Raw genomic sequence first — 23215 nt, 5'->3', positions numbered from 1 at the left:
GATAAAAGTGGAAGAATATTTTTTTTTAGTTCTGCTGCTATGAAAATGCATTTTTCCCCCAAACCCACGTACAATCTCATAAAATCCCGCGAGAGTATGAATCACCGCAAGATCAGCTGACTTCCACCGCCCAATCAAAAACGCGTAATTTCACTAATGACGTCACGTAGAATGAAGGGCCCTCGGAGCGTTGCAGCCACGGATTTCTTGTGGGACACCGTGTCGGGCGTCTTAGCCAAGACGGTAGGCGTCTTAAACCAAATTTTCTTCCACAGAAAGTTAGAGAAGATATCGAAGATAGTTTGGTGTAATTTTTGTGGGGTTCCGTTGGATAGGGAAGTCGAATCCTGGGTTTTGGGGCGACGGGGTGGGTAGCTATCGTCTGATTCAAGATGGCGCGCGCGCGTATAGTGCCGTTGTTTGTTTGAAAGAAGAGAAATTTGGCATGGAGGGAATGGAATTTTATGATGATTTATGGTGGTTTTATTGCACAATTTCCGTCACTTTATATAGGAGCGGAGTTATGTTACAGTTATGATTTACATAATGCATTTTGAGTCCGTTTTGCGGCCAAAATTTGGGCAAACATTTCTGATTTAGATGAGTGTTTCAGTGTTGTAAAATTTTGTAAAAAATTTCTTGCATCACACATTTTTCGTGAGCGGAACTTGAGACAAAATAACTTATATCTAGGTAAGAAAAAGGAGTCTGAAATAGTGTGTGTACTGGTTCAAATAATTATCACAACATTTTTCTGTTTTATTTGAATCTTTGATGAACAACTTGGCACGTAAAATTGCAAAGTGTGAAGAAATCCTTTGCATATCTGCTCACAAGTTACATAACAAGGTTTATGTAATGACCAATTGAAAACAGGTAGAAAAGGGCTTAGCAAAATTATCTGACAGAACTTCTATAGATTTACTGTCCGTGGTGAAAGATAATACAATATTTATGCTCTTCTTCGTTGTCAAATCTACATTTGTATCGATCAATGTGTCATCGTTTTTGTAGGTCACACTGATTTGCGTAGAGGTTACAACAGAAGATAGATTACCCAATATACACTAGTAGATCTCGGGATCTAAAATGCACAAAATGTGTCACATGATTGCGAAATTGTATCGGAAAGTTGGGTCACCAGATTTTGGTTTGAAGTCATCGGCAACATGTAACAAGACACAGATGACATTAGCACAACTTTAGCAAGCCAGATGTAAGATTTGTACAATGTTGATCGTCTACTAGAAAGATGCACAGTTACAGCGGAGAGAGATCAGACAATTGTTGAGGAAGAGACAGGAGAGATAGGACAGGTCAGACAACACAAGGTTAGCACACAACTTTTAGAGGACTCTCAGTCAGTGATGCTCACTAAAGTGATGCAAATCCGTTACAGACTACATGTCCTGGGGGCAAGACAAGAGGAGTTACTCCAATCTTTTTGAAAATCTAAGCTTACACACTAGAAATGCGTCACTGCCACTTACAGACACCATGAACCTAGAATTGAGTCATTGAAAATGTTGTGTTGTTTGTTCTCAGTGCTATTGTAGTGGAACTTCTTACAAATAGTACAATACAGTCACTCTCGCTAGATAGATTTGTATGTAGTTGCATGTTGCTTAAAGTAAGATCTTTTGTCATCGTAAGCTCTGCTTGGAGATTACTGTAAGCAGGTGATTGGTGCCATTGCCAGGGTTGGACAAGTTTTCAAAAATTCACTTGTCCTATCGGGCAAGCACATAAAAAATTCACTTGCCCAAACAAATTTTTCACTTGCCCAAAATTCAAATGTCACTGTTACAACTAATACAAGTTTATTCATTTTCACTTCCAGCAATGGAATTCTCTGTTGACCATTGCTTGACGGTAAAATTTATCAAAATTGCACTCAATCAATGGAAAAATCTAACTTGCCCGATCGGGCAAGCGGTGTAGGTCATGCACTTGCCCGAACAGCACTTCCACTTGCCCGGGACAATAGGGCTAGTGGACTTGTCCAACCCTGATTGCTGTTCTGTGAATTCAGATTCAGCTAAGAATGTTAAATTGTTGACATATTTTGCTGTCTGCCATTCCAGATGCCGCGCTCATACCGGCGCCATCGTTCCCGAAGTTCGCCCGGCTACACCCGGCGAAAACGAAGACGCGAGTCCTCGACACCGCCAAGCAGGGAATACTACGATAATTTCTACTCACGACGTCATTCCAGAAGGTATGTTTGTGAACTTTTTATATCCTTTATCTTGGCAGACTTGAATTGCATGAAAGTTGTCAGATGTCATGTGTAAAGAGGTAAGCTTGTCAACTTTTTTTGTCCTAACATCGTTGGCAGACGTGATTTGCAAGGATGATTTTCAAATGAATAGAGAAGTAAAAGACAAGACATAAGGACGCTGAGCTAAATGTATGTGAGGAAAAGAATCGCTTTGGTTGGCTCAAATAACTAGTAATGAAGTTTGCTGTCTCTGTTAAGTACAGAGATTTTTTCACCAGACTAGCTACTTGTTTTGCTAGATTTTGAAAAAAAATGTTTTGTCCTGATCGGGGCTGTCTCCAGGACCCGTCCTTTCGTCCTGGGACGGAAATTTGCTTGTTGGACCGGAAAATAACATTACCCCACCTGTCCCCAAAAATGACATGAAGCTGTTGAGAATATACTTTCATAGGCGTAAAATGACATATTTAACCAGAAAATCAACAAAATGGGCTCCCAAAGTGGGACGGAAAAAAATTAAGCTAGAGTAGAGACAGCCCAGGTCTTGACATTCCTGCCAATAGCCTTGTAAATAAATGTATTTTCTTCTTTGTCCACAGCCCAGTGTACCATTCCAAAGGCAGAGATAGGTGGGCACCGGAGAGAGACTTCTATCAAGCAGGCTCACAGTATGAGAACAGGACAGAATACTTCTGTGACAACAGCAGATATTCCAACTTTGATTCCTTCGAAGAGAAGTGAGTAGACTAAGGGATTCTTAGCTTTAGTCTAGCTCTAGGATTGAATAGGTAGTTCTGAAAGAAAATGTGTTGCTAGGTTTCTAAATATGATACATGTACCAATATAGTTTTGAGCACTTACTTGTCACTTTATGATATGCGTAGCATGGCTTTTTGCCATTAGGCTTGTCAAGTACACCATCTAGCAGTTATAGGAATTACTGCAGCATGAACATACCATCTTGGCATATCAGTTGCATCAAAGGGTATCTTGGATTTTAGTCGTGCTTTCGACACGGTACCGCACGAGAGGCTCCTCAGTAAACTCGCTCACTACGGCATTAAGGGTCCCATCCTGCGATGGATCAGCTCTTTCCTCCAGGACAGATCCATGTGGGTGGTAGCAGATGGCGAGTGTTCCCCGTCAACGCGTGTTCTCTCTGGAGTTCCTCAAGGCACGGTCCTCGGTCCGATTTTGTTCCTGGTATTCATAAATGACTTACCATCTTGCCTGACACCTGGAACTACTGCTAGGCTCTTTGCCGACGACTGTCTTGTGTATCGAGAGATCCACGGGCAGGAAGACCAAGTAATCCTGCAGAGAGATCTCATCGCATTACAGGATTGGGCAACTACTTGGGGCATGAAATTCAACCCTAAGAAGTGTAACACGATGTCCATCACGCGTAACAAGAACCCTCTCACTTGGATGTATGAGATGTGTGGCGAGTTACTCCAACAGACAGAGAAAGCCAAGTATCTCGGTGTCACTTTCAGTAATGACCTGAAATGGTCATCTCATGTCAACACAACAGTGAAACGGGCCAACCATACACTTCACTTTCTCAGTCGAAATCTCCGCTACTGTCCTCGACAAGTCCGCGAGACTGCATACTTCAGCCTAGTCCGCTCCACCGTCGAGTATGGGGCAGTCGTCTGGGATCCTTACCTGAGAAAGGACATCGACGCACTTGAAATGGTCAACAGAAGAGCGGCACGGTTCGTGACGAGTAACCACCGCAGGTCTGATGTCAGTGTTACTGCCCTCCTACAGGACCTGAAATGGCCGTCACTCCAGTCGCGACGTCAGGTCGCACGTCTTGTAATGATGTACAAGATTACCAACAGCCTTGTGGCCATCCCGCCTACTCGCCTCATCCCAGCACACATGAGCACCAGAGCCAACCACTCTCACAAATACCGAACCCTACGATGCAGTTGTGATACAGCAAAGTATACCTACTACGCCAGGACAATTCCTGAATGGAACAACCTCTCCGCCCACATCGTCGAAAGCCCCTCACTGGACACTTTCAAGAACAGGCTGCTGTCATCGCATACATGTACGTAGTCCAGCCGCTGCGCCTCCCCCATCCGCGTGATACTCCTATGGGAGGTTTGCGGATTACGAACTAGAACTAGAACTAGAAGAAATGTACTCAGCCACCCCTTTCTTTGGTCCATGCCCTATAATGAAAGCAAATGTATTACAAGCTTGTCAGTTTGGATATTGAAAATGAAATCATCACTATACCACAATGAAGGTTAGACATCCAGGTAATAAGCAACTATGATTTTGGAAATGGTCAGACGATTCGAAAATCATATCCAGTTGCTTGAGTAATTGCTTTTTGGTGTATCTTTGGAGTAATTGGTTTTTGGTGTAAAATCACCACAAACTTATGACATGTACATTATTTTGAATTGTTTTAGTTCCGGGTACAAGAATGACAGCTACTACTGACACAGCAGCACTGGTCGCCACTCCAACAAATACTGGATACTACTATTATACACCACAAACTTATGGCGTTTACAGTATTTTGATGTGTTTTAGTTCCAGGTACAAGGATGACAGCTACTACCGCCACAGCAGCACTGGTCACCACTCCAGCCACCACAGCCACCGAAGACACCGCAAGCGAAGAAAGCGCCATCACCACAGCAGGTCACAATCCCACTCCGACTCGGTGAGTGTCCCTTCTCTCCTTCTACAGACACCCCTTTCCCCCTTTTTAGGGGGAAGGGGCCCTCATTGTTCCAGAAAACAGTAAGTATATTGTGGGGTTAGGATACGTGGTTTAGTATGATTGTGACATCCCATTGTTGTCCCAGACACCAAGGGTCCTTCCACGCACAGACATACGACAGGCAACTTTAAGAAAACAAAGAAAGTTATCGTCAGGCTATGTTTTAAAATGCTGAGTACGTTTTGCAAACATGTAGTCTAGTAACGGTCAGAAGTGGCACTATGTTATAGAAAGAAAAGCCGATATGTACTTATTTCGTTTGTATGGATCTCAGCAAGTATTTGTTGGCCTTTTCATCTGGGTTTGTTGGAAAGTTGGAGGTAAAAGAGTTTCCTTTTGTCGCTACAATACTGTATCGTTTACACCATGACTATTGCCTCTGTAATTTCCACATGACTAACTGACATTCTACAAACTCAGTAGAAAAGGTTCTGAGTTTCCGAAAAAGATTTCTTAGCGTACAACCCAGTGTTGTGTTTTGGCCCCTCTCTCAAACATGTTGTGTGGAAATTATGTTGTGGAGTTATATATATAGATGTTTGTGTTTGTTGAATGCACAAATAAGAGGCCTTCTTTTCATAGCTTTTTGACAAACAATTTTGTACATGTATTTTTGTACAGAAGGCAATGCTGTCTGAAAAAATGAGTTGAGAATTTAATTGTAGTAGAAATCAACGGTTCTCACTGGTTTTGTGCATTCTGCAACAATTGATGGAAAACCAAGACTGAAGATGTTGGTGTTTGAATCATAAAGTTACATGGACATTCCCCAACAAATTCCTGTATATTCTTTGATTCTGCATCTTCAATGTTTTCGGTTTTCCATTTATAAGTTGTGATCTTTTCCAAACTTGGTCCTTTTTGCCATATTTAACAACACCACTGCCTTTGGATGTGTATGAAACAAGGAAAACAAAAACATACTCTAAAACTAGCCAGGCCATTCACATGAAAAAGGAAGGAAACTTTAAGGTTCAAGAAGAAAATTAGGAATTCAATTGATGCTTTCTTACTAACTTTTCCCATTATAGAAATGCAGTTATTTTTAAAACCTGTTTGATGTTTTTACAATATTTTCAGACAAATGCAATATACCATTTTTCAATATTCCAATCAAATTCTCATCTTCCCCTTTTCTTACTTTTTTGACCTTCAAAATGCACATTTTAGGCAGATGGTTCTCTAAAATCTACATCTTTTCTCTGAGTGTCTCTTCAAGTTTAGTCTACGTCCATTCAAAAGGTCCATCCAGGTCAATTTGTTGTTTGTCAGCTTGTTTGGTCAACAGTGTAACAAAATGCCAAACCAGATTCAAACTTCACGCTTTCTTGGCCTTCATGCCCAAAATCTGCCACCAAACATACTGTATTTTAGGACTTAATTTCGATTTTTAATGTACAAGCTTGCCTTTTCCTGGGTGAAAGCCAAAATAACTTGTGACTGGGACGGAATCAAATGTTGATTGCGTCACCCTAATTCCCCATGTGACTTGCATGAAATATATTTTCAGTTGACTCATAAATTCATGCTAGTCTCTTACACTCTTGCTAATTGTTTTCGACTAAAGATGTCAAAATTGTTCAGATTTTAATCCTCGCCCTCTTGAAGGGCGTATTTGCTCCTACTACAAAGAGTTTGCATTATTTGTTCTCGGCAACAAACAGCAAACTGACCTGGCACGGCCGAAGAATGTCTAAATGTGGGCATAGCTAATATTAGAAGTGCCGTCACAAGAGAGGTGCCGGCCATTCCGTGCATAACTCCCTCCCATCTCAGCACACGCAGAGAAGCAGTAACGGGGAGGGTTGGTCGGACTACGGACGGGAGAAACATTTTGGACGGGTCATTTAGTAGGGGGTGAAAGGCCAACAAATGCGGGTGTTGAGCGTTCGCCGCTTGAAATCATACATGCAAAAGAAACGGCAACAGCTGAAGCTAAAGCTAAAGGAGTTTCTATGTAAGACTTGTGTGAGTAAACCATCTTGAATCTCATCCTGCTTTTGTAATTTCAAATTTGTAGATTCTTTATCGCTTTGTTGCTTTTGCTATAGCAGCAGCATTTTTTGTTTTTTTGTTCTGGTAGTGTTGTGATGTACCTGTGAGTAAAATGCTTCTGTTGGCCACAGGTACACAGTAGAGCTAGCCGCTACAGAAACGATGCATGATCGCTTCTGCGTTGTCTGTGCAAGAAGGTCCAAGTGTGTCTGGGGCAAGTGTAGGTTCGCCACAATAGCTGCTTCTCTGCCTGCCTGACTCTAACTAATACCGACAACTCTTTAAACCGGCTCGGGGCGCCACGTTTTTTTTTAAAACGTCGTTCCTTGCCGTTCTCCCGTTGGTCGAGATTAGTTAGAATTTGGTGTCGGCAGGTGTGCGTGATTGGTCTACTACTACGTGCTAGAAAAGTTTTTTTATCCGCTAGAGCTCTGAAGTGATTGCAATCAATCTTGACATGTCCCTTGCATATACGTGTCGTTATCTTTATGTGCCCCCATATTTGCTGGGATTGCGAACTCACGGCGCTGTCTCGATCCTGAACCGCCGAATGCAATGCCCCGTCACAACAACAACAACAACACGACAACCAACCTCCTCCTGTCCTCCTGAAAAATTCCTGTGTTCGCGCTGTGGTGCGGTGGTGTGTTTCCATGGCGATTGGTTGGCGTGGTAACAGCGGGATCGTCATGAGAGGAAGAGAGGAAAGAGCGTTCAAGACGACGAGGAGGGTCATTTGATATATCACCATGGAGACTGGCTGCAAGCGAGATGTACTCAACTTTCCGTAACTTAGTCATCTACATACATTACATCATGTGACCAAAAGAAAAAGAAAAAACACACCAAAAAAATGGACCTTTTTTTACAACATGGACGATTCACTGCCCTAAAAAAAGACGGCAGTTTCGAAAAGCTAGGGACCCTGTCAGACACGTATTATTTTTTGAGTGCTCTCTCAGCTTTTTTACTTTTTTTAATTAAGTTGTACATATGTAGTGACCTGTCTCTTGAAATGGGGCGTATGTTTTTCACACGTTGGGTTTCGGGGCATGATTTTAGTTTTTCTACTATGTCCTGCTGAAAAGACTTCCACATGCCATTGGCAATGTTAACTTTCTCCCCTTTATTCCAGCCTGGCTGCAGTAATAATAGTAACAATAACTAGGTTTCTATAATATGGATTGCAATTTTAACTCCTTACGTTAGAAAATCCAATATTTTGCAATCTGTGTGGTACATATGTTTCTTTACGATATTTCATATGTACTAGCCTTAAAAGTAAGTGGTTTTGAAATAATAACAGTTAGGTATTGAAACCATGGGTGTCACTGTATGCCACAAAGATGTGCACATAAATTTTCTCTCCCTTGCTTTAGGTATTTTCCAGAAGGTGCTAAAGATCATTGTGAATTTTGTGTTGTTTTTTAAAAAAATAATCTGTGCTCACACAAAAATACCACAGTTCAAAGTCATGCTAGAATGAAAATTATGTTAAGTATTATGTGATTACAATGGAATTTTCACACACAGGCACACACACGCACATACACACACTTACGCAAGCACTCAAATGCTATTCCACAAGAATTGTATGCCGGTTTTGTATCTTGTGTAGATGCTCTACCGGTACGCTACCCATGTGAACACCTTTGTGGCATAGACTCTACAACAGACACCCGAGTTTGTGACACTTGTCTAATGCGAGCTTTCCCCTCTTTTATAGATGAGATTGTTAGTACTTTAGGTGAAGGTACCTTCGGCAAAGTCGTGGAATGTGTCGACCACCAAAGGTGAGTCCATTTCCTAAGTTATAGTTTAACAAAGTTGTCTCCAGGGTAAGAACTTAGCTATGTCCTGGATCAAAGTGGAGTGTATATTTCCAACACAAGAATGTATGTCCAGATTTTGATCAAGAATGACCATTACTAACACAGATGAACTTTCAAGTGAATTTGCTATATTTGTAGTTAAAGCAGATGATGTTGAGTAATTGCACAAGGCAAGAAATTCTTTGTGATGTAAGTTGCACATAACAAGTTACATTCAGGTCAGTCTGCCTCTATATCAGCCATAGATCAAATTTCTGTTATGACGCAAGTGGAAATACACTGGGCATATTTCGGAACACTCTCATATTTGAGTCACAGTAGTCAATGAACTAGTCACTGCTGCATATTGAGAAATGTTCTGGCATTATATCAGAAATAAAAGTACAGTAAAAACTGCCCAAGAAATCCACTCAGGGATTGAACAAATTAGGTCTATGTGGACAGGTGGTCACTGTAGACAGGATTTTAATGCTTGTGCCAATGGGAAAGATTATCTAAGCTAAGGGACCACAAAAATGTGGTCACATTGGCCAAGTACTAGTAGTCTTTACATGTATAGTTGGTCACTTGTGCAGGTTTGGCTGTATTGCAGTACTGAAAAAAAGGACAATCCATAAGAAGTATAAGCTGACACAAGATTTTGCATTTTTTTAACAGGTTGAATATCTGTCTAGAACCTTGAAGCTTATTGCAATGAAATACAGTCAAAGTCACCATTACTTTGAACAGTTTTTTTTGTGGCTTGTTGTATAAATAGTTAAATTTATGAGACTTTGTTATCTTTTTTTTTTACAGAGGGAGGAAAAGCATAGCGCTGAAGATAATCAAGAACATCGAGAAGTACCGAGAAGCAGCGAAGCTTGAGATCAACGTGCTGGAGAAGCTGGCCGACAAGGATCCCAGCAACAAATTGTAAGAACTTAACTGTCTTTCCCCTTGCTACACACGATTTTTCATATTTTTTTGGCTTGCATGGATGTTTGTCATGTGATAGGTCGGTGTACCGGTACTGTGAAAATCTTACCTGTGTTGTACTGTAATTAACTTACACTTTAAGTTGGTGTAACGTTTTGTGACTACGTTTTTGTCAAAGTTGTAGTTGTAGGAATAACACTTTTTTTGGGTCACAGAAAAAGGGAAACCGTTGCGTGCAAATTGCATTCAGTGCCTTGTCTAGTGTCCAGAGGTGTTTTGTTTGTGTCTCAGGGGCTTTAACCTTTGACATATTACCCACAATTCCTGTCCCTGTACACGTGTACTCGGAACCGAGAATAAGCTTATTGGATGGACACCAAGCTAGTTTTCTTGACCTGTACTGAAAACATTTTTTTCCATCATCGTACCAGTACACAGCTCTGTTACATGGCTATCAATGTAGTAGATTTTGAGGCACAATGACTTTGTTTCCTTGTTCTTTGTGGGCGCTCCAGCCCTTTTGGTGAACAGGGGGACTGGTTTAGCACTATGATGGCCAATGCCTCTCGGGAATCCAGGTGCCTAGAGCTCTCTCACTCTCACAAGCCTGTTTTTCTTCTATCTCAATAACCCTACTCAAAAGGGACACCATGGGAAAATTTGTTTTGCTTTGCTGATCAACTGTGTTGTATCCCATGTTTTCTTTTTTTTATCCGGGGTCCGTCAATTTATTGTCTTGGTTGTTGGTGTTAAATTTAAAAAATAATGCGAGTTGACTAAAAGAGCGTTATTGAATCAGTCTGAAGGAAAAGTGTGTACCTTGTTACATGCCATACTTGTAACAGTTTCCGAGTTAACGTGGCCAGGTACAAGCAGGGTTGGACAATTTTTCTAAAAATTCAGTTGCCGGAACCAACTTTTTACTGGCCGGGCCCGAAATTTAAATGACATGTTTCTTTCACTTCCATCGACCATCTGTGTTGACCAATGCTTCATGCCATGACTGTGAAAAGTATATCAAAATCTCACTCGACGCCGTCAATGGAAAAAATATAACTTACCCGATCAGGCAAGTAGGGTAGGACATGCACTTGCCCGATCAGCATTTTCACTTGCCTGAGACAATAGGGCTAGTGCACTTGTCCAACCCCGTACAAGTTTTCCTCTCACGGTCTGCTTTCATATCGACTGTTTCTGTTTGCAGACTTACACATGAAATGTTGAGGAACCAAGAAAATAAATTGCAATGCTTTTTCTTTTCAACCAGTCCTTAACAAAATACTGATCTCTTCTGTCAAATACCTGGCTGGACTGAATGTTTTGTTTGTGTGTTTTGAATCCCTGAATGGTAGATATTAGGAGTGTTGAAAATCTGTCTTCATCCAAACTAAAACTGTCCGTTTGTCCCCCTGTGTCCACTGCTTCCCAAGTTGTGCTGTGTTCTTGAAACCAACACAGGAGTGATGTTGTGTTGTAGTATCTGTTGTTGTTGTGACTTGTGGTATAATCATGATGTGAGTCACTTGAAAATTAGAAAGACTCTGATGAAAATCTGTAGTTAAATTTTGAGCAAGATTCCTTCACCTTTTGAGAGAATCCCGATTAAAAAATTCTTCGTTTGGATGAAAGTTCATCTTTGACGGTAACCAACTTTGTAAGAAATGCACACAATATATCCACACGCAAAGTTGAGTGCTATCCAACAAGTTTTCGACTAGTTGAAAAGATGCAGTGGACTGGTCGAAAGTTTGAGAGTAAGCAATTTACTTTGTGTATGGATATGGTGGCTAAATTGCTCATAAAGTTTTCACGTTTTTTGCCCTTGTGTCTAAGAGAGTGTTTTGGAACATTTGAGACTCTTACTTCATCTTTGATTGTCAGAAGAAATTTAAGAGTCTATACTCTGTATTATGAATCAGTATTTCAGAAAACTAAAAAGAAGTATTTCAAACCATGCTTTTGAATCTCTTGATGTCTTCTCATATTTTAAGTGACCACAGCATTGCTTGCAATAGTTTAACATTTTAGTGCTAACCACCTCGCTCTGCTATTTTTCCAGCCTATGTGTGCAGATGCTGGACTGGTTTGACTACCACGGACACATGTGCATCTCCTTCGATATGCTGGGACTAAGTGTCTTCGACTTCCTGGTAAGTCATTTTTGAATGTGAATGAAAACCCATATTTGTCGATGAAGGTTAGACATCCAGGTAATAAGATATGCCAAAAAGCAGTTACTCAAGCAACTGGATGTGATTTTGGAAACGGTCAGACATTTCAGACAGCAATTTGTTGTCTTTCGTCATTGACACTGGAGAAGTCTTGTTGGAGACAATTTTATATAAAACCTGTAACTGCTTTTTGGTGAAGACCCTTATACATACATTTTTGCCCAACTGAGCAAACTTCAGGTCACAGCAAAGACTAAACATGTATATAAAGGGAAAAAAAAAATGTCTGTGTCACTGAAATGGCAGTCTTCACTGAGTTTTCTGGATGTCGTGTAAGTTTTTGCCATTTTGGGCAAAGGGGGGCTTAATGCAATTGGCAAAAAGTATTTGAAGTTGATTCTATAACCATTCAGCATTAACTCCTTGATTACAAGGATTGAAAGAAACGTTTGTTTTAAAGACCTTCTGTCCAAACATACAAAGAAATCAATACTAGCATTAATGCGCGATCTTCAAATAGTCCAAAATTAATTGTTCATGGGTTGTTAAAATTTTTATTGTTTGCTTTGAAATGGCTACTTAGTGGTTCAAATGACCCATGGAAGAGTTTATGTGGCTGTAATGTTAGCCACAAAGGTCACCGTCCACATTCCATGTTGGAAATCGTCTGGCACGATTTGTAACATACACCGCCTATTTTTATGCCATAACATTTGTCATCCTTAATATGGTACCCATTTGCTGTTACAGACAAAACAATCACTATCAGTATCATTTTAAACACACTTTAATGTCTAAACACAGTATCAAAACCACACGTAGAAGCAGTGCTCCAAATACCCACTTGCAAACTACGCAACCAGATTTGGCTTAGTGCAACTTAATTTGAAACTCAGGTAGCACACTGCGCAACCTGAAATTTTGCTGTTGGAACTCCGCTTTTCCCCCCCATATCTGCATAAGCTTTTGTATTTTTCTGGATAAGATAAAACGAGCGCTGTAAAGTTATTTTTGTGACCTAACTATGCTGAGATACTGTAGATTTGCCCTTTTTATTTATCCTTTTAAGTTATTTGAAGAGCATTGTTTTCTGTCACATTTGGGCCACATATGATCCGCACCAACTATCTGTAAAAACAAAGCTAAACCATGGGTCAAACCATGACGCAAGTTGTTGCCCCTATTCAACGGACAACATGTGTCTGTACATACCGTGACCTGCTTTACTTTTGTCCTTTCCTTGGCTTCTCAAATGCGAGAGCTTTGATTCATGTTTTGTAGTTCGTTTGGAATATTTATGGAGCTTAACTTATATAGAGGTTCTATATAACCTCCTTTGAATGTGATGCATAATTGAATTTTTCATGCATCAAAAATCTATTTTATCCTCTCCATTTGAATCTGAGATTACTTTTTCTGTTCTTTTAAGTGAATTGAATGTTTAGTTATCATTTGTAATGATATATTAATTAATTATTTTCACACCAAAATCTGATACTTTATTCTTTTCTTAGCTATAGCATTTTCCTTTGGACTTCCAGAGATTTCAAGTCCCTTTGGAATCATTCACATATCTTGCTTAAAGCATGGATACTTAACACACCAAAAGTAGCATGGGCTGAAGGGCTGAATCTAAAGGATAACTTGTTTATCATGTATCTGGGTGCATGTTGTAACAATTTCCTTTTTTTCTTATGTTGCAGAAAGAGAACAGCTACATGCCCTACCCGCTACATCAGGTTCGACACATCGCCTATCAGATGTGCTACGCAGTCAAATGTAAGTTTGCAACATCACTCGCCACTTTTGTTATCAATAACAATATAACTTATGACTGTCAGCTGGCTAACTACTGCTGTATAGTTGCCAAGGGTGTCTCCGTATGTAAGCCCAGAGCATTCGTTGCCATTTTTGTTATCAGTAACAGTATAACTTATGACATTGTCAGCTGGCTAACAGCTGTTTTACAGTTGCCAAGAGTCATTTTTCTCTGCTGGGATTGTAGATTGTTTTCTTGGTAAGAACTTGGCAACACGGGTAGTAGTGGCAGTTTTAGGAAAGGATTGCTACAGCTGTATATGTATCAACTTCACACTGGTTGTCAACATATCCAAAGCTTTTCACGTATTGTTACGTCATTCTGATAATGTCTCAGTTGTTATTTAAACATCTACATGTATATGTAGTGTTTTGCATTTACCAGTGTATACTTGTAGTAAGAAGGAATATGTCATATGCACAAAATTTTAATATGTTTGAATTGTGTTTATTTTTTTACAGTTCTCCATGACAACAAGATAACCCACACCGACCTGAAGCCAGAGAACGTCCTCTTCGTAGACTCTTCATATGACATGTTCTACAATACAGAGAAGGTGGGTATTTTCTTCCCTTCTTTCACCTTCTGTTTGCTGAGGAAATTGTTTGCAACCAACATTTTATAGCATAGGGGTTAGGAAGATGGGAGAAGGCTAAAATCTATCAGAGAATTCATATTTCTTACTATGCTATACTCTTTCGTTTTGTTCACTTTCTTTATAGATTATTGACTATTGCTCAGTGTCTGTGTTTCTGAACTGCAGTTTTTGTATGCTCTGCCAGAGGGCGCACGGGGGGTGTTGACCGCCATTGTTGATAGCCATGTCATTTTGTTTTGTGATCTATTCGAATTCTGAATCTTAAAAGGATACTTGGATACTTTATTTAGCCCATTATCCATCATACATTAGTTTGTAAATAGCTAGTCTTCCTTGACTTTAAGACGTTAAAACAGTACATACATGCTACATACAATAAAACAAATTAACGGGAATTTCTTTTTGTTCCCTGTCTGCATGTAGAAGAGAGATGAGAGATATGTGAAGAATACAGACATCCGGCTGATTGATTTTGGTTCTGCCACGTTTGACTGGGAACACCACAGTACCATCGTCTCCACCAGGCACTACAGAGCACCAGAGGTCATTCTGGGTCAGTACTGGGAGATTTACCATCCGTAGATATTAACCTTATTTTTAGAGGTAACAAAGTATAGTTCACAATTGGCATGTCTGTGTTTGTCGGTGTGTGTATGTGCGCGTGCATGTTTGCGTGCGTGCGTGTGTGTGTACGTGTATACCCGTGTGTGTGTGTGTGTGTGTGCGTTAACCACGCCTGTGTGTTTATGCAATTACCTAGTAGAAACAGTGTAGCATTGCCACACTTCACTGTTGCTGTTTTTTTAGTGTAATGGGCAAAGTCTACCAATGTTTGATTGTCATGTTGAGTATGTAATTAACAAAGATGGTAGAAACAAGAACTAATTAGATATTTTGTGTAATTGCATGTCGTTGTAAAATTCTTGTTTTCCTCCCTCCAGAGTTGGGCTGGGCCCAGCCGTGTGACGTCTGGTCCATCGGTGCCATCATCTTTGAACTGTACCTGGGCTTCACCATGTACCAGGTAAAATAAGCTTTCACTATATCACATGTTGTTTAAAAAGCACATGTCATGAATCTAACGTTTCGGTCATTGTCAGTACATTTCAGTAACTGCATTATTGTTTCAGCGTGGCAGTGTACGTCTTTTCCAGTGCTTAATTTTAATCTTTTGATATGATTTATGCATCTTTAGTCACAAAATAAGCATATACTTGATGTAAACTTATATCGGTACAATGTAAACTTATTGGGTTGGAAGGATTACGAAGCTGTATGGCTATGGTGGCAAAGTCTGTCATCTCTTCTTACCTTGTCCATGATAAGTTTCTATCAGCCAAGTGTGTCATTTTCTTTTCCCCCTTCCTTGCAGACACATGACAACAGAGAGCACCTGGCTATGATGGAACGTATCCTGGGACCAATGCCCTCCAAACTAATCAAGAAGACAAGGTAGGTTTGAAGACCCAAATGCCCTATTAAAGTGGTTAAATAGACCAAGGGTGTGTGTCTGTGTGTATGTTTTGTTTGTGCCTGTGTGTGTAGTAAGCTCAACAGTTAGTCCTTGTTTATATCCCATTCTACATTCAATGAAGCCTTTCCAAATCTTTCTCACTTATGTTTGCAGTTTGCTATAATGTTGAATGCCAGTGTGAGAGTGAAAAAAAAGTGCAAAACTTCTTACCCATGATGAGACCTTTCTTCAATGTATATCTCTGTTGTTGCAGGAAGCAGAAGTACTTCTACAAGTCCCGGTTAGACTGGGATGAGTCCAGCTCGGCAGGAAGATATGTGAGGGAAAACTGCAAACCTCTACGGGTAAGTCTGGGACTTATCTGTTGTTTTGTAACAAATTTTGAAGAAAAAAAAATGTTGTCTTTGCTCCACTAAATTTGGCCCTCAAATTGCAGTAAATAGTGTTTCTGAGGGGTATTAGAATTAAAAATTTTCAGTTGGAGGATTCCTCATGACTCAAAGCTGATGCCTCCATCATTTGTTTGTTCGGCTTCACAGTCAGCCAAGGACGCCTAACTAAAGCCGTAGCTATTACAAAGGGCTGACACTAAGACGCCCCTACACAGAGAAAATATCATTCTGAAAACACTGTATATGTATGTAGTTGTTCCTCATGCACTGATGGTATGATTTTCTCTATCTTCCAGCGCTACATGCTTGTGAACGACAAGGAACACGAGGAACTCTTCGACCTCATCTCACAGATGCTGACCTACGACCCCTCCAAACGCATCACGCTATCCGAGGCCCTCAGTCACCCCTTCTTCGCCCTCCTTCCGCCCGAGCAGCGCCTCGGCAGACGGGAACACTCGCACAGTCTCAGCAGATGACAGGGCAAAGGTCATAGTTCAATGTTAGGGCAAAGGTCATAGTTCAATGTAAGCAAAGGTCATAGTTCAATGTCGGGACAAAGGTCGTAATTCAATGTCAGAACAAATGTCAAAGTTCACTTTCAGGGCAAAGGTCATAGTTCAATGTCATAGTTCACACTAGGCCGGTCAGAGGTGAACTGAAGTCTCGTGTAGGTAGTATATATAGATTGTCACATTATTTGTCACCTGTGTAAGCATAATGTATCAAAACCAGGCCCACTTGCGGATATTCTTGAGATTCCAGAAGGAAGAAACCTTGCAATTTGGCATGCTAACATGATAAAAGATATGATATTACGATCACATGTTCCAGAAAGACTAAAACAAACTTGTAGCATAGCCTTCCAAGCATGATGACAAACATCTCGAAGTCATGTTGATTTATGCATATCTGCTATTGTGGACATCAGACAGACGAATTCTAGGCCTTGATACAACCGTCACAGTCTGCCATGGGAACAAAGGTCAATTTTTTTACGATGAGTTCGTTTTGGTGTCCGCTAGTTAGTATATAAGGACGTTAGTGGACCATTGTGGTAGTTGTTGTGCTCATATTCATGTCAGTTTTGTATATGTCGGTACTTATTGTCTCAATCGTTGACATTTCACAGAGTATACGTGATGTTGACGTGCATGAGTGTGAATTTGCTCGTCCTAAGATATAATAGTAGGTAGCTAGTTTAAAGGATGAATGATGTAAATAAAGACCAATAATTGCTATGTTTTGCAGATACTGAAAAATGATAATAATGTAGATGAGAAACACACTGGTGCAGCATAGATAAGTCGACAGAATTCTACAGGACACGACGTGCAAGAAAATGTAAAGCCACACAATTGTAAATTTTACTGTTTCGCTGAGTGTTACTTGTTACCGAAGTTATCATAATTGGACGAGAGTCATTTGTATATTTATTGACTTCTGTGTCGTCGTGTTGGGAACATTATACGTTCATAAAGTCAGTTTAACATCGCTAAATGTAAAGACTATTTATAGTGCCTTGATACTGGCATTCTGAATTCAAATGTTACCGTTTCAGATGTGTGTGCAATTGTGTTAGAAGGGATCACTTTTTGTAGAGTAATAACTTTTGGAAGCACTTCCATAACCACTCGTTTCTTTTAGCATTTTAATTCATTAGTACTTATTGTACACAGATTGTACACAAATGCACAAGTATTACAGGTGTTCAGTTGTTGAGGAAAAGTCATGAATTCTACTACAGTTTAGGGTTATGGTTAGCAAAAGTCTAAAACATGGGTAATTTTTCTATTTCATCTTTAGAAAGAATGCCAGCAAACTGCCAGTAATTATAAACGTCAAGTGAGCTGTCTGGGTACTTCATTATTTATTAGCCATCTTTGTAAGTTTATTTTCACAATGGCTAAACATTCATAATCGCTGCTTAGCTCATCACTTAATATTGTACAAAAGATACCTAGAACTAATGTACAATCTTCAATGACAAACGTGTATTTGTAAGAATGATTAGTACTTCATTTTCTGTTGATATTTATTAATGACGAACATCAAAGGCTTTTCATTGTACCTCAGTTCCAAGGGTTTGTGCAAATGTAAACGAACAGCATCAAAAGTGTATCCAGCATGTCGGTAGGTTTGTAGCGTACATTACTGTAGGGATGTCTTCCAAATGTATTCATTAGCCTGTTGTATGGGTAACATATGTCACAATACACCTAATGGTTTTGTATAATCATGCTGTTCCTTTCTTTTTTGTGTAGTCCTGTAGACCTGTCTCGCAAGGATATATTCTAAACATCAACCAGGTTCAACGAAAAAAGCATCTTTGTCCAAAAGTTATTAGACATTAGTTTGGATGAAAATTAGAACCAAGAAAAATTTCTGAAGCAATAATCCTTTTTATACCTGGCTTAGACATAATTTTTCAGTAGCTGAGAAGTTTTTATTGGGAAACAAGCTCATAAAGGTTAGTACAAAACCTACTTTTACTGCAGAGACTCTTTGTTTCAAGAATCAGCAGCTATAAAGGTTTGGATACCAAGCTTGGAAAACCTAGATTAATTTAAAAGCTTAACGATTACACGCATCACAAAAAGATTCAAAGTCACTGTGTAGTAATTAGTGAAAAATGTTGCCTGAGTATTCCAAAGCAGCATTTTTGAAACTCTAGGATGTCCTGTAGTGTTGCTTTGCCTAGTAGATCTTCATCGATGCCTCGAACAGACCGGCCAAGTCCTCCTCAGTCTGAGGACGGGGAGATAGCTTCGTCACACGGTGCTGCAAGGAAAAATAACACAAAATGGACCTCAACCAATGCCTGTTTCTTTCCAATGCTTCAGAGCTGATACTGTTAACCAACTTGTCCTATAAAACAACAGAAAGGGAATTTCTGGGACCGCGTGGCGCAATCGGCAAGGTCCTGAGTTCAAACCCCGCCGTGTCACTGATCTTGTGCCCTTGGGAAAGGCACTTACACGACTTTCCTATATAGGCTACAAAAGTCTTCAGCAAATTGAAGTTGATAGCCTCAAAAACGAAAGAAAAAGGGAACATACTTAGCACAGTATAACAAATACGTAAAGTAGGCTTGAGCACATGCACCTAAACATAACATCATGAACCTAAGTATTTTCCTGTACCTAAGCAAAGTTATATTATAACTTGAATTGCTTGGTGGTTGTCACTCGACCATAAGGTTAACTATTGTCATGTGTAAAGTGCCTTTCCCATGGGCACAACGTCAGGGCATGGTGGGTATCAGACGACGGACCTCTTGATTCAGAGCTTAACACGCCACCAGCTTACCACACCAATCCACACCGACTTCTAAACACAACGGATATAGGTTACCCCACAGATACAGGTGAACTAGTCTCACAATACAATGTTAAGGTGGGGTCACACCTGCGTATATATTCAAGTCCGTTTGAGGTGCGCATGACGCTCTTAGTCTCTACCAGGCTCCACGGGTCGCGGGTAAAATAGTACGTACAAATTGGACAAATATAGAATACATAACATGCCAGATGGGTTAGCTGCCCGAGAAGTATGGTTAGCGACCCAGTTACCTCATATGGCATGTTACCTGTTTACGTTTGTCCAATTTCTAATATTTTTCCAACGACCTGTGGAGCCTGGTGAAGGCAAGTACTGTAAATGCAGAAATGTTCGCGGTTGATTAATGTTCGCGGTTTTCGCGGCGGCCGCTTCACCGCGAATTTAAAACCACCGCGAACATTTTTCTATAACAGTAAGACTACAGTGCATGGTGCTACCGCGAAATTAAAACCACCGTGAAAAGTCCATTTTCCCGCTACCGCAAAATTAAATCCCCGCGAACTTGGATGCATTTACAGTACTTCCATGCACGCCTGATACGGACTTAGATATATACGCAGGTGTGTCCCCACCTTAAAGATGACTGTAATGTACTGACCTGGGGGAGTGTACCCTTCACCAGAGCAGGGATGTCCTCTGTGCTGTACCCAAGTGCCTGCAAACCGTCGTCCACGTCCAGATCTTAGCAGGACAAGGGTTAAGAAGAATGTACAGTACTAACCTGGGGGAGCGTTAATTCCCTTCACCAGTGCAGTGACGTCCTCTGTGCTGTACAACGGATATAGGTTACCCCACGGATAAAGGTGAACTAGAGTTTATTATGTACAGTACTGACCTGGGGGAGTGTACCCTTCACCAGAGCAGGGATGTCCTCTGTGCTGTACCCAAGTGCCTGCAAACCATCGTCCACATCCAGATCCTTCACAAACTTGCGCAGGACGTCGGCCAGGATCGGCCCTGCGTCCTCCCTCTTTGCATTCCTGATGTCGTGACCTAATGGTAAATAGAAAATAAAGATCAATCTGTGTTTCAACTTGGTATGCAAAATGCAAACCAGACTTACTATTTCTTGTCTGCAAAGGAAACACTAATTTTCACTTTTATCGCAAAACTTGCAAATGTAAGTTCGACTGGTCAGATGAGGCAAAATGAATCTAGTTTTGCATATTTTCTAACACAATAGTCTACAAAACACATGGGTCAACCTAAAGAATGACAATGACAATGACAATGACAATGATGTTTATTGCATGTTCATGCCCCAATGGGGCTAAATGCATTAAGTTTGATATAAAGTTAACAACAACAGATAAACAATGATATATCCTAATTATAAATATTTTCTACAAGCTTTGCCCTTCCTCTTAAAACATGAGAATACCAGTCAGATTGACACACACACACACACACAGACAGACAGACAGGCATAATAGTCTACCTAAAGAAATTCCTAACCTAAGATCTCTGCTGCCTCCAGATGCCTCTCAGGACACATGGGTGCTGTAAACTGGAACACTGCTGGGGCAGACACCACAACAGACACATGCACACACACACACACACACGAACGCACATACACACACATACACACACTTACACACGTACATGTATACACACACACATAGACACACAAACAGTCACACAGAATACCTAGGATCTCTGCTGCCTCCAGATGCCTCTCAGGACACATGGGTGCTGTAAACAGGAACACTGCTGGGGCAGACACAACTACAGACAGACAGACACACATACACACACACAGACAACACAATAGCTTATCCAACAAATACTACCTAGGATCTCTGCTGCCTCGAGATGCCTCTCAGGGCACATGGGTGCTGTGAACTGGAACACTGCTGGGGCAGACACCACTACAGACAGGCCATGGGGCTGAGGAATAGAAATAGAACAAGTTAAATCAAATTGTACATTTACCCAGGGTTGTCTCCCGCTTTGAATTATATTTGTTTCTTATGGATTCAAAGAAAATTGAAAAAAGGTGAACTCAAAACCAAAAGGAGAGTTATAGTAGTGTTTTACATCTCTCCAGTGTCAGTGATGAAAGACAATGGATGTTGTCTGAAATGTCTGGCCATTTTCAAAATCAGATCCAGTTGCTTGAGTAATTGCTATTTGGCGTATCAATGTCAGTGTATTTACTAAGTATTATATTCAGCACCAAGGACAGTGGACAATTCACAATTCTTCCTTTTTCCAGAGTTTGAAACCATGCTTTCAACATACCACGAGAGGATGGTCATCTGAGTAGTCCTTGGACTTGAACTTCTTCACCAGTCCAGAGATGGGGTAGGACATTCCATGGCTGTGGGGAAAGATAAAAAAAGCTGGTTATCAACAAGTCACAAAATGTACCATTTTAAGCACAATCTTTTTTTACTTCTTTCAAATCTTAAAAGCCACAACATTTAATTGTGATAAAGTTTGAATGATATTGAAATTCAAAGCTTTATAAACAGATTGAAGACCTGAATTGTTCAATTTTTGGCCAACTGAGCTAAGTACAGTTGGGCAAAAATGTAAAATATAAAGTGTTGATGATCTAATCTAGCGCTTCTTGGTACATGCAATGGTGAAAATGTACAATTGTATGGCTTTACCAACAGCCGGTTTGCCAAAAGACAAAAGAAATAGCTAGTCAATGTCTTTAGTGAGGGAATCCAATAGTTTATAGCTTTGTAACCTTGTCCCCTCAACAACCTGGAGGTCAAGGGACTAAGTAGGTAGGTAGGTAAGTTTCTGTAAGACTCACCACAGATGGACCCCAGCATTCCCAAACCCGATCCCAGCAAAGGTACTGGCCAGATGCATGTTGGACCTCGCCTCTGTGTCATCTGCATTCCTCACTGCCCTGCAGAACAAGTGCAAGTGGCATGTTTACAATCATATGCAGGACTCAAACTGTCCAGGAAGGAAGAAAGAGGGGGTAGACAATGGAAAAGATGGGAGGATAATATTAGAGAATGGACAAGTATGATACTAGGTGAAACATTCTAAACAGAAAAACAAGAAAACATCTTTTGTGATGCCATAATTGTAAGACAGTAAGACTGAAGGATAGATGAAAGGAGTGATGAGAAAAACAAAATGGAGCAAGCCCCCATACCTACCTCTTCATGAACTTGTTGATGATCCTGAGTGCATGTAGAGACCACACATCGCTGATGGGGTTACTGCCTTGGTAGGCAGGCCACCAATGGGGTTTGGGGGCCTTGGCAAATATATAGAAGGTAAAGAAAAGAAAACAAAGCAAGCCCCCATACCCACCTCTTCATGAACTTGTTGATGATCCTGAGAGCGTGTAGAGACCACACATCGCTGATGGGGTTACTGCCTTGGTAGGCAGGCCGCTGGATGGGGTTCTGGGGCCTTGGCCTCCTCTCCTGGTACGGAATGGCAGTGTAGGACTCCAGGGCATGGCTGGGAACAACAAAAGGCGATCAGAGATGGCAAACTTCACCCCTTTAACCATGCTGCATTGTGGCCCTAGTCTCACAGACAAAAATAGCAGCGCTAAGAATGCATGGTAATGTTGTGTTACGTATTCTAGAAATCACAGAAATGCAAACAACAGATGATCAGAGATGGCAGACTTTACCCCCTTACCCAGGAATTTTGTACTGGTTTGCGACCCTTTATGGAAGAATATAAGATTTCCCAAAACTTTTGTGTCCCTTAAAAATTCCAAC

At 40.6% G+C, this 23215-nt stretch overlaps 2 protein-coding genes across 7 annotated transcripts in view; one reads left to right on the top strand and one right to left on the bottom strand.

Moving 5' to 3' along the window:
* Positions 1 to 97: 97 nt before the first annotated feature.
* LOC118404035 (dual specificity protein kinase CLK2-like) lies at positions 98 to 18402 on the top strand. Of its 6 annotated transcripts, none has more exons than XM_035802968.1 (17): positions 149 to 243; positions 1249 to 1331; positions 2085 to 2218; positions 2821 to 2958; positions 4778 to 4910; positions 7645 to 7738; positions 8692 to 8758; positions 9593 to 9709; positions 10228 to 10290; positions 11772 to 11862; positions 13587 to 13662; positions 14164 to 14258; positions 14724 to 14853; positions 15242 to 15324; positions 15673 to 15752; positions 16028 to 16118; positions 16463 to 18402. In XM_035802968.1, exons 3-17 carry the CDS (start codon positions 2085 to 2087, stop codon positions 16643 to 16645), a joined length of 1575 nt encoding a protein of 524 aa, XP_035658861.1. In that variant the 5' UTR covers positions 149 to 243; positions 1249 to 1331; the 3' UTR covers positions 16646 to 18402. The 6 variants fall into 6 exon arrangements, with proteins under 6 accessions (XP_035658859.1, XP_035658860.1, XP_035658861.1 ...); XM_035802969.1 differs by having other exon boundaries at positions 174 to 243; positions 1249 to 1316; XM_035802966.1 differs by lacking the exon at positions 1249 to 1331 and having other exon boundaries at positions 98 to 243.
* A 336-nt stretch (positions 18403 to 18738) lies between these two features.
* LOC118404056 (hydroxyacid-oxoacid transhydrogenase, mitochondrial-like) overlaps positions 18739 to 23215 on the bottom strand; it is an 11500-nt gene continuing 7023 nt past the window's right edge. The window contains 6 exon segments of the mRNA XM_035803011.1: positions 18739 to 18947; positions 20344 to 20501; positions 21302 to 21398; positions 21753 to 21831; positions 22279 to 22377; positions 22794 to 22988. Of these exon segments, the coding sequence (XP_035658904.1) occupies positions 18864 to 18947; positions 20344 to 20501; positions 21302 to 21398; positions 21753 to 21831; positions 22279 to 22377; positions 22794 to 22988 (712 nt within the window). The 3' untranslated portion in view covers positions 18739 to 18863.

The sequence above is a fragment of the Branchiostoma floridae genome, chromosome 17 (assembly GCF_000003815.2).
Source record: "Branchiostoma floridae strain S238N-H82 chromosome 17, Bfl_VNyyK, whole genome shotgun sequence".
In the NCBI taxonomy this organism is placed as follows: Eukaryota; Metazoa; Chordata; class Leptocardii; order Amphioxiformes; family Branchiostomatidae; genus Branchiostoma; species Branchiostoma floridae.
This window is presented reverse-complemented; position numbering and strand designations above follow the sequence as displayed.

Coding starts and splice junctions, on each gene's coding strand:
- LOC118404035 (XM_035802966.1), top strand. CDS start 157: ATGACGTCACGTAGAATGAAGGGCCCTCGGAGCGTTGCAGCCACGGAT. Junction 2,959..4,777: donor TTTGATTCCTTCGAAGAGAA/GTGAGTAGACTA, acceptor GATGTGTTTTAG/TTCCAGGTACAAGGATGACA. Junction 11,863..13,586: donor TAAGTGTCTTCGACTTCCTG/GTAAGTCATTTT, acceptor CTTATGTTGCAG/AAAGAGAACAGCTACATGCC.